The following is a 16,077-nucleotide window of genomic DNA, read 5'->3' on the forward strand; positions in this document are numbered from 1 at the left end:
GTGGTCTTGTGGACCTTTCTGGTAAATTGGCTTTATTCCTATTGCAAGTTTAGTGGCTTTATGCATTTGATTGCATGCGAGAAATATGACACTTGTGGCGCTTTTGAATTTTACCTTGACTGCAGCGTTGTAGGAGTTGACATCATTGTTACACCTGTTACTATGCTCGGATAATGCATTGTGGGAACCGTTTGACGCGCTTTTATTTTTTTTGCATGCTGTTCTGTTGTCAGATATGTAGTACGTGTATTTTAAGCCTGCGAAACAAACCTTGCTTACCATACCCGGAATGTACTATCGGGGACAAAAGTGGCATACTCCACGCGGCGGGAGCCGGTGCAAAGGAAAACTGCGTTGCAACGCCACCTACAGGCGCAATCTCGGACCCAGATAACCAATCTGTGACCTTTATTATCAGCAGGCATGTCGCTTGGCTCGTTTGTTTCAAAAATGCGCTGCTTCCACGGCAAGTTAAGGCCGATTCACACGACGGACCGTTCGTCCGCGGCCCGCGCACTACGTGTGCATGCGTCAGCACTTTGAGGGGCGCGCTGTCGGCCGCCATCCATCCATGCATCTAGCGCGCCTCTCAAAGTGCTGACGTATGCACACGTACTGCGCGGGCCGCGGACGAACGGTCCGTCGTGTGAATCGGCCTTTAGCAACGCGCGCGCGGGCGTTTGATCGCATCATGACGGTGCGAACGCCGGCTCAGGAGCCATATCTCGAACGCGCGTTGTTAAAAAGAAGACACAAAATGAAAAGACGGCCACCAGATTGCTACTGCTGCGGCGCCGCTCGACATTTTGGCGAGCAAAAGCACGAAACATTGTAACGAGTCAAAAAACATGCCTGCTGATAATAAAGGTCACAGATTGGCTGTCTGGGTCCGAGATGCCGCCTGCAGATGGCGTTGAAACGCAGTTTTCCGTTGGTCTGGCTCCGGTCGCGTGTAGTATACCACTTTTGTCCCCGATAGTACACGCCCTGTAGCACGTCATCCATAGTAGCCATCTTGCTGTGTAGCATGGCGGAGAGAGAGTGAAGGGGGCAGGATTGATACTCGGATGTCGTCACCCTCATGAAGATGTTCCACTGCACACCTGCAAACTCTCAGTGCACGGCCTGACGCTCGAATTTTTCGGGCACAGGACACGATTGTGACCAATTTCAGCATGCCTTCAGGTTCCAGCGGGCGGAAAATTTGCTCAACGTTTGGACGTCCACGTGAGGAGCGTGGTTGAGCAAAGGAAACGGCGCGACTAACTGTAGTGTGGGATGGTCATCTCAGCGTCTGCCTGAATTTGGTCTTGCAGCGTCACATAGTTCAACACGATAATGACCTGGCGTACAGATGAGTAACATAATCACATCAATCGACTGACATTTGCCTGCCTAGCCAGCCCCGGCATCGGCTAAAAGCTGCAGTGAATTACATGAATTATATTATGGCGCCACCAGCGGAAGCGCTTTGCATTCGATGGCACGCAGAAGCAGCACAACACGGCTGCATCGAGGAGCGGACGTAGCATTTGCAGGCTGACGGATCCACTGTCCTTTGATAGCGCGAGGACATTGCAACCAAATTCCGCGAGTGCTTTACGGGTGAGCCCTTGAAATCCTACCTGGGTGAAGTTTTTTGGAGCGCATGACAACCCCCGTATGGGCCGGGTTTGAGCTGGGGCAAACACGATGAATAAACTGCTGAGAGGCCACCTCGGCCTCTTCTGGCATCTCAGTCTTATCCTGTCACGCACACCCAATGAAGTTTTTGCTAGGTAGACCCGCCCCAAGTCGAGGACAGTGAGTGAGAAGGGTCAGCAGGTAAAGAAAGAGACTGGCTCTTTAAATCGCTCTACCATCGGGTGCAGAGTAAAATTATGCTGGTACTATGCAGCCTGTAAAGTTTAGCTTGTGTCAGCAGCTTCGCTTCAGAAACAACACGTCTGATTTTGCTACAAGAAATGTTCAAGGTGAACAGTTTTCCAGTTATTTATTTAGCGCAGAAAAACTGAAAAGAAGTTCGATTAGACTTCAAGCCATAACCCATATATTCTTCGCCATAACGCAGAGCGTCTTGACGGTATTAAAGAGTGCATGCGAACGAAAATTCTACAAGGAATCCTCAAGTGAAGCAACCCTTGTTGTTGGGCGCTCCTGTCCTTCGTGTTCCGCCTTTTTCTTGTCCGTTGTGTTTTTTGCGCTGGTTCGTTCAGAAACTCAAGTGAAGGTTGCGTCTTCATACGTTGCCATTGGAATTCATTGGAAATCCACTGCAAAAAATGAAAAGTCGTGGTCAGCCGTGGCACGGACACGATTTCTACTTGGTTATAATGATTCTATTTTCAATCCGTGATGAAGAGAGGGCAAGCAGATGGTTTCTTGACTTGCACAAGTCCTCTTGCCGAAACGTTTGCGAGTATCCTGAGGATTTCCCCTCCATTGTTCATTTTATATTTTTAATATCATATGAAAGGTGTAAATGAAGTCTGACGGCCCACCACTGGTCAAGCCTGGCCTCTATATCAGCGAACGGCAGTGATACATGCGCATTGAAATATACGGCAGGAGAATAGTAAAACAATCCTTGTGAAGAGCCCATAAAACAGCCGAAACCTCATAAGGGAAGAAATAATTCGTCCGCCAAGAATATTGAATGCGGAGAAACATAAAATATAAGATAGGCAGTTTAGCGGGAATGTGCTTTCTAAGTTGTGTGCTTCAACAAAGTTGGGTGGTTATGGTGCTCGGCTGCTGACCTGAAAGACGAGGGTTCGATCCCGGCCACCGCGGTTCAGTTTCGATGGAGGCGAAATTATTGAGGCCCCTGTACTGTGCGACGTGAGTGCACGTTAAAGAACCCCAGGTGGTCGAAATTTCGGAGCCCTTCACTACGGCGTCCCTCATAGCCTGAGTCGCTTTGGAACTTTAAACCCCATTAACCATAAACCAACAAAGTTTTGTACCTTTACAGCATATGAGGTTAAGGCATCTCAATAACTATAATCGAACCGAATGTTCATCGTTTTTAAATTAGTTTAGAATTTTTGATTAAATTGCAGCGAAATCTCAGTTTGACCTAAACAAAGTGGTGGAGAGTCGCATACAGATGATTTTATTCAGGTAAACACAATAAGCAACGAACAAAAGGGGCACATATAAAAGAAGGCATTGAAAACGAGAATACGTAGCACATTGGGAACATGCAACAGCCATATAAATAGAAGCCATGCGAAATTTAAATCAAAATTCCACACAATAATAGCATTGCTTTTACCCCCGCGTGATCTTTGCCTTATTAAGTGACCGTTAGATAATTATATATCTCTCAGTATGAACAGCGCAACTATCACTTGCTCAGTTCGTGTTCATTGTTATCTTTTAAAAGGCGCTGCGCAAGATAGCGCTGCGGTTTTCTGTGATTTCCCTTGGCCGATAATAACAGTTTGGTAAAATCATGCCCAGCGGGTGCAACCACGCATGTACATAGTCATGCACTCTTAAGGGGAACATGCGAGTGCGTGGCCGCGCTAGCGGAAGCTCCACTGCATCCGACACGGTCACGCATCCAAAAAAACGAAGCAGGGTAAGAGGGACCTGCATATCATCGGCTTATTTGCCTCGATGCGCAGCCGCGAGTATCACACCGGCGCTCGGAAAAGATAGGCCATGTGCTCGTGCATTCAATATAAACGTTGATTACCCTGTACAAAGGTAATCTGAGCACAGTGAAATCGACGACCGCTGTTTGCTTGTAGGTGTGGTGTGGTGTGTAGTAGTTTGAATTGCAACCATTTTCAAGTTTGCTAATGCAAGTCAAAGCGCATGTTCCTGGATAATTTGCCGAAAGCAGGGAGCAGTATCTAAGTACCGAGTCCATTTTAGTGTTGCTTTCATGGTAGCTGACGAATTTTCACTGAGGGAGAGGCTGTGACTGTCACATTGAAGTTTGAAGTTTATTTTGACAACGAAACAGTTGTCAAGGATGTTGACTAAAAGGCAACAGCATGCCTGACTAGGCGTCAACCTCCTGCAACGTGTTACACATCATACAGAGCATGACAAGAAGGACAGTCATTGAATACAGAGTACTACGTAGCATACATATTCGCTACATAAAAGACGTACAGTTCACCTTACCGTAAACATATGAATTGCAGACAAAACTTTTAAATAAAAGCACTTGGGACATTACAAGAAGATTCAGAGACAATACATACTTGTGAAGACTCTTTTTGAATGTACCTACAGATTTGGTTTCGTTTATAGTAGATATAATTATTGGATGGCGATTTAAGAGATCTGCAATTTGGTTGGTTAGTTTCTGTGAACCATAGTTCAGGCGCATTATTTTTTTTTGGTTTATTGTGTGGTGTATTATGTGGTTCAGTGCTCCAAAAAGTTTCTTCTTAGTTTTATTTAGGGTTGCGGCTCTTACCCTACAGGGGATGGTTAAAAATCGGTATTTTCCTTTATTTTCTGTAGCTCTAAAAAAGTAGCAGATGTTGAGACCCACTGTTAACACTGCAGCCAACCCATATCAGCAAACACTGATGTGAACAGCAGAGTCTTGTTGTATTTTGGGCTTTACAAATTTCGTGAATTTTCCCAGGTAGGCAGCCAAAATTTGAAACGCAGCAAAAATCTTCGCATCATATATTCTAACCTAATTTATGCGGTCTTATGGATTTCAGAAAAGCCGGAGACAGTTTGCAATGGGGGTCTTAGGATGATATGTGGCCAATCATTGTTTTGCTTGAGGACGTTGACGTCGACACTGTGCGACGACAAAGGAAAATTTTGGCGATAAGGAAGAGGGTCTTTACCTGCATTGGAGCAAGCACGCTGTTTTCGTGGTAAAATAATTGGTTTCTGGTTTCACAGGGGGTCCGCAGAATTCGAACTCGACGCACGTCCTGGACTCCTTGTTGTAATAGTAGGAAAGAGTTTTGTAGTCGTACTTTTTTGTTACTTCGCAACCTGCCGGTCGTTCTTGTGTGCAAAAGCCGGCAGTTTCACCTGTGTTTAGAGAAACAAAGAGCGATATTGATCAAGAACATGAGCATCTGAAGAGAGTAGTTACTGCTTGAATAGTTTTTGCTGAATAATGGCAATGTAATGGAACTAGCTAAGCTGTTAAGACAGTACACTGCGCCAAGATCCGCGAAATGACGCGTTCTCAGAAATATTCACTCTATATAAGAAAAATACTATGTCATGTCTGATGCTCCTTACAGAGCCGAGTATTGGTGTCAAAAAAAGTGGTGGTGCCTTAAAGGGGAGAGTTTCTATACGGCCAAAAAGGCAGGCCTGCTCGCGAAGTAATTATCTGCCTGCCGAGACTTAAGACAAAAGTATGATAGGAAGAACTAGCAGCCGTATGCGTATATCCATGACAAGATTACATGCGTATTTTAATAAGGAAGTCAAGGAACTTTCCGCAAAAATAATGCTCATAATCAAGAGCGGTCAGATTGTTCAGTTGGTAAGCGGTGTGTTTTCCTAGTGAGAAATGTTTCTTTTTAATATTTCATGTAGCAGAAAGATGGTTGCATTATGTAGGAAATCCCGAGACGGAGGAAGGAAATATAGAACTGTTATCACATGTACTCGTCCGTTCGTCTCCTATATGCCTTATTTATAAATAAGATAAATAAGGGTTAATGACATTGTAATGTAATGACCCAATGTTACGAAAAAAACTGGACTAGCAAGACACAAATAATTGCGTAGCTGATCTGAATCAAAAATTGAAAATTGTGGAACATAAACGCATACCAGCATAAACCCACGAAAACATTTGACTGAGACAGATTACATTTTATTTTGTCATCTCAGCATTCCATCCGGTAGCTTTTGGTTACCACGATGCCACCATAATATAAGCTTGTGAGCTCAGCAGCCTGCCGTGCACTTAAGAATTTTACTCTTTATGAAATAGTAGAAAGACTAGCTTCCATAAAAGTCTGAAGATGACAGTGCAAGGAGCTTTCGTACGTACCAGGGTTGCACACTGAAGCGCAGTCGAAGCGGGTGTTGTATACGCCGGTCGCCATGATGCCATTCCAATAAAACCTTTCGCACTTCTTTGTATTGTTGTTGTAGAAATACCTTGGGAGCCTTACGCTAGACTCCGCCACGTATTCCCTGAGTGCAGGCTGACACGTTTTCCGCTCTTTTCTCTCCCCTCTTTTGCTGGGCCCGTTTAGTTCTCCTAAATGAAAAGATCGATAATATGGGGACAAGCATAAATAATGTCTTAGGCAAAATCAGGACTATAGTCTGGTCATCTTGCGGTTTTTCATCGAGCCCGTAATTTCCCCGTCTTTGGATCTCCTGATACATGTGCCTAAAGGAGCCTTTCTTGCAGGGAATTCTCTGTATTACTTTAGACAGACTGCATAAACCTTCATTTTTTTTTATCCGAGAATATATCTACCCGGGACTCGCGAAATACTCGTATAACATACTATGGGAATCAGGCAAATCAAGCCAACGATGAAATGTTAATTAGAAAGCTTAGAGTTTTTGGCTAACCGGCAATTTTAATGAAACTTTCTTCATGCATACCCTTTTTTAACTCTGATCAGTGCCACCATGTCAGAGAGACAAAAGACGTTTTGTTCTTTCCCTGAATAATTTTCATGACGATTCTGTGACTACAGCTCAGATCTCTGCGAGCAACCTTAAATTTGCTACGTTACATATATTGCGCGCCCTTTGACAGTAGCTGCGCGCTTTGGGAACATTTCTTAACAGACTTAATTCTTTGGTTTCTCTTGTTTGGGCATCCAGCGCCCGCACGACATATTAGGTACACATTTTTGAAACTGTCACAGGCACAGGAAGTTCTACAAACTTCACAGCCTTTGCCTATAAGTATTTATGGGTGCAGCGGTTTCCTCTTCTGCAGATCATTTCTCTTTCTATCCTTCCCAAAAAGTTCTTAAAATTGTCTAACACTGAGCTACAAATCCAATGTTCGGGTTGATTTCCGTAAAAATAACAGTAAAATTTCTAAGGGAAGCCAATGAACGGGTAAACCTTGTCTTGCTAGCGGCCCATCTCCAATTCAAGGCCACCATCGAAAATTATGGCCCAATAACAATGCCGTATTTCATGCCCAATTCGTAGTCCCTTGCGCGGCTTGGGAAGCGTAAATAAATAAAAATTTAGAAGTAAATCAATCACTAAATACGTTTTAAGTTTGAGAAATTCTGTTTTGATGGCGGCCCTTTGGCTGAAGTTGGTAGGAAAATTTCCTTCCTTAAGTACATTAAAGCTCTCTCAGCTCTCTGTAGAAGCAGAATGGTCGAAAAGTCAATCAGAAGTTTTCCATTCGGAGTCCGCAATGTCTATAAACAGAAGGCGAAAGGCATATTTGTTTATTGTGTTCTGAATTCGTGGTTTGTGGACTGTTTTTTTTAATGTGATGTTGGTTGCCTCAGGGCATAAAACGGAATGTAATGATAGATGAGCATGCCTAAATAACTGAGTAAAGGTTGTGTACCTACTGCATATTGGCGGCGACAACGTACTTTCACCCTGAAGGCGCAAGGTTTAAGAAAATTTAGTTTTTGTCTCGTCAAGAAGTATGAGCAGTCATTTGAAGCCTGTCACCGTAAAAGCCAATTAAATTTTTGAATCATATTCTGTAGCAAATGTAGGATATTGTACACACGAATTCCGTGCTAGCCTCTCTTTGTGTAGCCTCGGTGCAGGCACCGTCTGCGGCTAAAACTACGAGAGTTAGTTGAAGTTTCACTGCGAGCGTTTCCGAAACATTTTCGGGCAGCATGGGCTCAGATCTAGGATAATCTGAGGCATAACCATCTTGTTACCGTTTTTACTTCACCTACATCCTGCCGACGCCAGGATGCGCGCACTGTATACGATGAATGCAGGATGATGATGATAAAGAGTTTATTTTAAAAAGGTGGGCAGTGGAAGTGTGGCGTAAGAAGAGGGAGGAAAGAAGGAACGTGGCGAGCCCGAAAGTCTTAAAGGAGTCGAAGCATGTCAGAAGTACGTGCGAAGCAGAAAAGCGCCATGAAGTCCCTTTGGCTCACTTGTGACCGGATATAATCATCAAGGCCGGTTACTGTAGCTTCGCGGTAGACTTCGCGGTACTCCTTGAAAACATGGTGGTTCCAGAGGAGGTCGAGTAGAAAGGGACGACCATCGCTTCTGCAGTCCGGGCAGGCCGAACTAAGAAGCAATGATTCGGGCTCTTTTTACTCGGATTAAGCGGGCGGCAGCAGCAGTGTTTTGCGCTGGGGAACATATAGGCCCACCAAAGTGCGGATTTTTGCAGCGGAGCTTGCAGTTCATCAGAAGAAATGACAGGGGTTGAATTCTGTGCGCACCAGACTGGGAAATCGATCAGTAATTTTGTATTGTGTTTCGTGCGACTTTTCGGGGTGCTACGTAGGCTGGAGGAGGGCGAGGAATTGTGGTCACAGACGCCGCGGCGGGGGAAGCAAGAACTGCGCTTGGTGCATCGCAGCCTGTCTCGTTGCCAGGTATGACGCTCTGCCCGGGTACCCAGTTCAAGGTTCAAGGTTCGTTTATTGCATGTTTATGGTAAAAGAATAAAAAAACACTGGAATACAATACAGAAGGAGGTCCCAAAGTCAGAGACTGTGGACGGGACCTCCTGAGAGGGAAGCGGCCGGGCGGATTTTTGCACCGGAGCTTGCAGTTCATCGGAAGAAATGACAGGGGTTGAATTCTGTGCGCACCAGTGTACCTTCGTAATGGATCTAGAGGCCATATGTAGGCATCCTCAGGTCTGTTTGAATAGGCAAGATATTAAAAGCAGGAAAGGGCACCCCCTCAGTGCTCTGACGACGCCTTGACTGCTGGTGAAAACATCTGGCTTAAATGGGATAGCGCGATAAGCGAGGCGGTGGAAATGGCGAGGATTTTGGTTTTTTTTTTTATTTATCAAATACTGCCGGCTGCCCTGCGGCGGCCAAGGCAGGAGGGGATACAAACAAAAGGTAATAAAAAATACACTCTTGGCGTTCACATGAAGTTACAAAATGAACACTTCATAATCAGAAGAACAACATCAAAAGAAGTTAAGCAGTACATGGCAGATATGTTGTGCGGAGAGCAGATATGAGCAGCAAGAATTGTGATGACGCACGAAGAAAACACATGCACAAAAAAGGCGTACGGCGTACGGCGGCTTGTTTGCTAAGGGCGCTCTGAAAAGCCATGTGAGCAGTGTACATGAACTGGTCCAATCACTGCATTGTGTTCTTGTCAACACCTGAGACGAATAATACCCTTCTACGCGCAGCACAAAACCCGGAGTGAAGCACAAAAATTGGCGATCCTCTTCCGGCGACTTCATGCTATTAGTCATTTTTCAAGACGTCGAGAGCTACTATGGCCGCAGCCGCGGCGGAAGATAGACAAGCGGTCCGACGGTGCGGCCGCATTGTGTTCCCGTGTTCAGGGGGCTGTCCTGTCCGCCCATTCTTCTGGCGTTCCTATTGAGGAGTACACGCGCAGAGCATTTTGGACCCCACAAAGCGTGCAAAGGCCTTTTAACTGCCCTTTCCTGAGGAAATGGAAGATTAAATGTTGTTTACTGTCCAAGTTCTTCGATTTCTCAGCAGACAGACGCGTCGTCCGCTGCAGTAAAGAACTCGCGGCGCTCGACGCCTTGCAGCGGGCTCTGGCGGCGCATACAGATTGTTTTGCTTCGTCTCGCAAAATAATGAACCGTTTCATTTCATCGCGCCGCCGATAACCATCCCTAATCAGGTGACTGGCAGGTCAGCTCACAGGTGCGCGGTGCTAAGTACGACCGCCTCGCGCGTTCCTTCGACTGCGACTGCAGGGACGTGCTTTCATTCGCTGTCTTGAATTGTTTGTTGATTTGTCTACTGCTAGAAATGCCTAATTATATCAGTATGGCACTGGACGTTGTTTGTTATTGGCTTCAACAGCGGCTGCGCGATGACCCAGGATAAGGTATCACTCTTCAGCGCTTCCAAAGCCGCCTGGAAGCGTGGTGAAAGGACATTCTCCGTACCGACCATGCTATCGTGAAAAACATTCTAGGCCAGCTGAAGTAGTTTTTCGAAAACACGATGGAAAGCTGTACGCGTACAACCACACCATCGATGACATGCTTGCATAGAATTTCATGCGTTCAGCACAAAGTGGATCTAATAGCGCATCATGTGAATTACTGCGATATATGAGGATGCGAGAATTCAGCAAAGAAAAAACGTCCCTCAGCAGAAAATCGCGCAACTTGAGAAAACTCGTGAAGCTGGTAGCTGAGGCGTCAAATATGAAAGACGACATTTGTTCAATAAGCCGACCGTGGCATGAGAGCTCATCTGCGTCTAGGCGGCTCCAAATTTCTAGCAGCGTGTTGCAACGCGAAACCGAACAGTTGCGGAACAGTAAACCGACGGCTATGATTTCGTGTGCGCGCTGATACCTGCTTTCGACTAAAGGTTGCCACAGTCTGCCACAGCTTGCATCGGCCTAAGAAACGAAACGTATGCGGTGCTGGTTGTGTTTCTCTCTTTCGCTTGTGACTTTGCTCTTCTTGATGTTTTGTTTTTTAGCTTTCCCGCAGACGTATTCCGGTTTCCTTAGTGGAAAATTTTACTTGTGTACCAACCAACTTTGAATAGTTGAACCCACTCAGTTTTGGTCCCAGTACATCTCTCATACCCTCTACGACGGAACTGCGGAACATAACGTACACTTTGCGCCTTGTTTTGAATTTCAGATGCCCTGCTGTAGTCAAGACTACAGGGTTCCTAACCATCGGTTAAACGTGGTGAGAGTAGCCGCATTAAAAATAAAAGAATGATAGGCTGCCTACGAAAACCACCCATGTCTGAATAATGTAAAGACTGTAAAACTTCCATTCCATCCAGGTCAATTCTAAAATGTTTTAAACAAATCAGCTGGCGGCCCCAGCTCACATCGGTAAAGTGGGGAATGTCTCAGACCTGCTATGTTGTGTGTTAAAAGTGGTGCTTCAGAAATAAAGAGGGATGACTGCCGTTGTCATCGTTGGCGCATGTTTCGCTCGGAGGTACAGGTGACACCTCACATCTGTTTGAAAGCAATCCAAATGTACAATTTTGCCGTTCTTCTCAGTGTCAGCTGCTCTGCTGAAACGATCATGCTCCGTCTGCGCTCAGGCATCGCATTCATGCGATGCGTGGCCTTTTCTGCAGAGAAGGTCGAAGTGAGTGCGCCGCGTGGTTTCGTTTTGATAGCATTTAGCAGATGCTTTTCCACTCCTGCCAACAGGCAACACATCAGCAAAATCTAAGTGAAAAAGGGCGCACTTTACACTGATGACTTCAATCGGAAACCATGTGTTATTCTGCTGCCTTGACTTGCATTAGTGCATATGTGTAGAGGAGGTATTATGGCGCTTCTAGTTGTTCTGTTGTCTAATTTCACTATTCTGATTCTTGTCATAAGCGTATGATGTAATATACGGCTACGTTTCTGCCTGTTTAAAAACATTTTTCACCAATACTCTCATCGGGATAAACGAAGCCCGCACCGGTTCCGAAAAGTCTCAGAACACTCGTAACAAAGACTGTGCTTCCTGAACCCATTTTTGAGTGAGCCGGCATCAGCGTTTAGTCAGCGGTCAATTCGAGACTGTTATGTCTTCGAAGAACGCACTGAAAAAGCGGAAAAAGTACACTGTCTGACGAAATGTTAGCTATTTGAAGTATTTCGCAGTATGCTTCTTAATTCGGCGAACTACTCCTAGCTCACTTGTGGTATAAAGTACAACGCGCCAGTTAAGAAATTAGATAGTGAGAGTCTTATTTTACAGTAAAGGAAGTGCAAATATACCTGGCGGTAACGGAGAGAAAACGTCATTTTTGATGTACTGCAGGCTCGTAATCATTCACTTAGTGCTTAGTTAAAATTCTAGAGTACGCATTCACTCTACAAACTTTCCATCAGTCAAAAACTGACGGAACTCTCGGGACCCAAATAATTCATACTGCATTTACTTGCAGGACTAAAACTTCGGAACAATATTTGAAAAACAGGCTGGCTATGCAGCTGATGTAGATAAAGAGTTTTATAACGTATCGACTTACTTTGGTGTGCAGAGGCCATACATAGAACCAGAACAAGGCAAGCGCAAACTTTCATTGCGAGCATGTCGTGTACGCGCTATAAACAGTACGACTGTCAATTTTATTGGTGCATAGGTGCTAATGGTGTGTGCTTTTATACATCTGCTTGTTGGCGTTAATCGCTCTTTTCGAAACAAGGACAGGTCTTGACCTCATAGCTGGTCTTCAGAAACGTCATTCGAGAACGTTGCTCTTGTGGTCATTGCAAACTTATTTCTGCGTTCAAATGGCATATTTCGCAGCAAGGCTACATCTAAGACTCTGTCCAGAACATAATTTATGTTGTTCTTTGTCTGAATTTGGATCAGGCAAAGTTTCTGTATAATCGAGTACCCAAACAAAAATACTGTAAAAAGCCATCGAGTCACTGTCTTGAAGTCGATGGCTGCACAAATACTTGCCTTCCTGACAATATACTACTCCAAAAAAACTGGACGTCTACTAAAGGTCAAGATAAGGTTAGAAACAAAGGTCGCTTATAAGGTTTTAAAAAATCGCTCTTTTTGATTGTTTCGATTTTCTTTCTTTTATAGAAGTTTGTGCTTTTCGTTGAAGAAATACAAACGTAAAGGCTCCATGTCCGCATTGCCACATAAAACTAGTTACCATATTGTAGAAATGAATTCAGATTTCATAATATCCATTTCGATATTTTCACTCAACGTACTAAGAGAGTTCAGACGCATTTTGGTACGACAAGCGGTGTGCTATTGCATGTTTTGCAAAAGTGTAGCGTGCATTCATGAGCGTCAGAGAATGAGTGAGCTAATTTGTTTCTCAAAGTTAAATTGATTAGACACAACTGCTCTGAACCTTAGAACATGCCACCCACCTTGCGGTAAGCATGTCTAAACTGATCTTTCTCAATATGCAGAGCGTGCGGTGGTTGCCAGTTACCACAACGAGCATCAAGCATGGCCTAAAAACAATATCAACGGCGCAATAGGGCAACGGCACATCACGGGTGATACCTGCATCAAGCACCGGACATGGGCCAAGTTTGTTCCTGCCTAGTCATTTTGACACGCCAGAGGTTCAGCCCTCATTGCTGGGATGATGCATTTCGAGTGGAACGTTACCGGTGGAGCGACTACATAAGGAGCAGCGCGTAAACCGAAGCTTGAGACGCATGACACCTATATTGCGGTCAGCATCTCTTAACGGATCTTGCTCATTTAGCAAATGGTGCCGTGGTTGCTAATGACCACAACGAGCATTGAGCTTTGCCTGGAACCAATCATTACTACGCGATATCGCAAACGGCACATGACCACTGCATCAAGCACCATACGCGGGCCAAGTTTGACCCTGCCTTGTCATCTAGGCACGGCAGAGGCTGATTACCAGTTGGTTGTATAGTATAGTTCGAATGGACGTTAGCAAATAGAGGTTTCTGAGGGCATAGCACCTACCTTGCGGACAGCGTGTTTCAGCGGTACTTGCTCATTTTGCAGATGGTGTCATGGTCGTTAATGACAACGATGAGCATCGAGCATGCACTGAAACTCATCTTGACGGCTCATTATAGCAGCGGCACATCACAGATGACAAGTACATCAAGCGTCAAATACGGGCCAAGTTTGCTCCTGGCTAGTCATCTTGAGACGACAGCGGCTGATCCCACATTGGTTGGATGGTATAGTTCTAGTGGGACATCACCGACTTAGACTTTGTAAGGAGGTCAGCGTAAACATGGACTACAGAGAGCACTACACCTACTTTGCCCACAACATGTATCAGCTGGTCTGGCTCATTTTGCAGGTTTGTTTTCGTCAGAATACTACACCGTACCGAAGTGATCACAGGTGCGTACTTATTCTGCTTTGTAGTCGCTGATGTTATGGAATGTTTATTGATTGCTAGTCTGTGCTACTATTGTTGCTTGCATCTGGTGAAGTTCAGGAGAACCTAGGGCCTTTGACGATTGATTCACTGCAAAGAGTTGTAACTAACCAAGCGCAGCAGTTCGTAATCTACTTCACATAAAAAAGAAACTAGTGATATGAATGCGAAGAGTGATACAGTAAAAGAACGTGCGAACAATGAGCTTGAAAACAACAGAACTTAAAAACAAAGCTGCAGCTCCATGGTTCAATACCGCAATAAAAAAACTTATAAATAAAACTAAACGGCTCTACAGGACTACAAGTTTGAAAAATAACCCAGGTATGTGGAAGACATGCAATAAACATAATTAGGAAGCCGCGAAGTGTGTACGGAAGCGAAAGCAAAATTTTTCTCACGCAAAATTACCAAACATGCTTAGGACAAATCCCAACAGTTTTGGAAAAGAATAACTCCATCGCAAAACGCTGCGGTGACTAGCACCGACAGTTATGATAGACCACTCAATGACATTTATTGCGCAGAAGCCTTCAACCACTTCTTTTGCTCAATCTTCTCACAGGAACACAGCCTCAGCTCCCCGAAGTCCTTTGCCGCTGATCACTGAAGCGATGGCACGAATATGAATTACATCTTACACCTACGAGTATCATTAATATAATCAATAATTTGAAGCTGTCATCAGCTGCCGGTACCGATAACATAAATTCTAAGGTATTAAAAATAGAAAGGTGATAATTAGCAAGTTTCTGCAATTAATGTTTATGCGGACTCTTCATTCGGGCTGTGCACCTAGTGAATGAAGAATTGGGAAGGTTGTCCCAATCTTTAAATCAGGCAGCAGGTCATCTATTTACAATTACAGGCCCATATCATTAACCAGCGCATCACCTAAAGTAATGGAAAATATTATTTAACATTATCAAGCACCTTGAGCACCACAATTTTACACACCCAGCGCAACACAGATTCCGTAAAGCGGAACACAATTCTGCGAAACACAATTAGCAACTTTTCTTCATCACCTCTACGTTAACCTATAGATAACAACTCAGTAACAGATGATATCTTTCTTGACTTCGAAAAATATTTTGACAGAGTTCCTCAAGACCAACTAACCCCTTTTTCCTTGCATGGACTGAAAAATTCCTTAATGAGAGAAATGATTTTGTGGTAATTAATAACGCAGCGTCTAACCATGCCCTTGTTCTTTCCGGCGTCCCACAGGGAACGGTGCTTCGTCCTCTTCTTTCTCATCCTCACTGATGATCTTCCTGAGTGCATGAACAATAACATATGGCTTTTTTGCAGACGACTGTATAATTTACACAGCAGTTCGCGGTTGGTAGCGCGGTGCTGGAAGTAGTAAGAGAATATGTCTACTTAGGGCAGGTAGTGACCGCAGATCCGTATCATGAGAGGGAAATAACTGGAAGAATAATAATGGGGTGGAGCGCATATGGCAGGTTCTCTCAGATCATGAATGGCAGTTTACCAACATCCCTCAAGAGAAAAGTATACAACAGCTGTATCTTACCGGTACTCACCTATGGGGCAGAAAGGTGGAGGCTAACAAAGAGGGTTCAGCTGAAGTTAAGAAGAACACAGCGAGCTATGGAACGGAAAATGATAGGTGTAACGTTAAGAGATCGGAAGCTGGCGGAGTGGGTGACAAAATAAACGCGGGTTAATGACATCCTAGTCAAAATCAAGAGGAAGGAATGGGCTTGGAAAGGGCATGTAATCCGAAGACAAGATAACCGCTAGTCGTTAAATGTAACGGAGTGGATTCCAAGAGACGGCAAACGTAGCAGGGGACGGCAGAAAGTTCGGTGGGCGGATGAGATTAAGAAGTTTGCGGGGATACAGTGGCCGCAGCTGGCAAAAGACAGGGTTAATTGGAGAGACATGGGAGAGGCCTTTGCCCTGCAGTGAGTGTAGTCAGGCTGATGATGATGATGTATAATTTATGCTACAATGACTAATCATGAAGGTAGTATTAGCTTACAACGTGACTTACTAGCAGTGGGAAATTGCTGTGAAAATGGCAAATGTCTTTAAATATTGCTAAATGTAATAT

The 16,077-nt window shown here is 44.6% G+C and overlaps 1 protein-coding gene across 1 annotated transcript; it reads right to left on the minus strand.

Annotated features, from left to right (window-relative positions):
* Positions 1 to 2,239: 2,239 nt before the first annotated feature.
* Positions 2,240 to 6,056, minus strand: LOC149334219 (uncharacterized). The gene is made up of 3 exons (XM_089557887.1): positions 6,002 to 6,056; positions 4,827 to 5,019; positions 2,240 to 2,273 (listed from the first exon to the last, which is right to left on the minus strand). The coding sequence occupies exons 1-3, from the start codon at positions 6,054 to 6,056 to the stop codon at positions 2,240 to 2,242; spliced, it is 282 nt and encodes a 93-aa protein (XP_089414013.1).
* Positions 6,057 to 16,077: the final 10,021 nt, after the last annotated feature.

The sequence above is a fragment of the Amblyomma mixtum genome, chromosome 8 (genome assembly GCF_055824585.1).
Source record: "Amblyomma mixtum isolate Tamu chromosome 8, ASM5582458v1, whole genome shotgun sequence".
Classification (NCBI taxonomy): domain Eukaryota; kingdom Metazoa; phylum Arthropoda; class Arachnida; order Ixodida; family Ixodidae; genus Amblyomma; species Amblyomma mixtum.

What these genes read in the sequence shown, in the direction of transcription:
- LOC149334219 (XM_089557887.1), bottom strand. Translation starts at nt 6,056, where the DNA reads ATGGCGACCGGCGTATACAACACCCGCTTCGACTGCGCTTCAGTGTGC. An exon ending in CGCTTCAGTGTGCAACCCTG is followed by an intron (nt 5,020 to 6,001) that starts GTACGTACGAAA and finishes CTCTAAACACAG; the next exon opens with GTGAAACTGCCGGCTTTTGC. An exon ending in GCGTGCTTGCTCCAATGCAG is followed by an intron (nt 2,274 to 4,826) that starts GTAAAGACCCTC and finishes CATTTTTTGCAG; the next exon opens with TGGATTTCCAATGAATTCCA.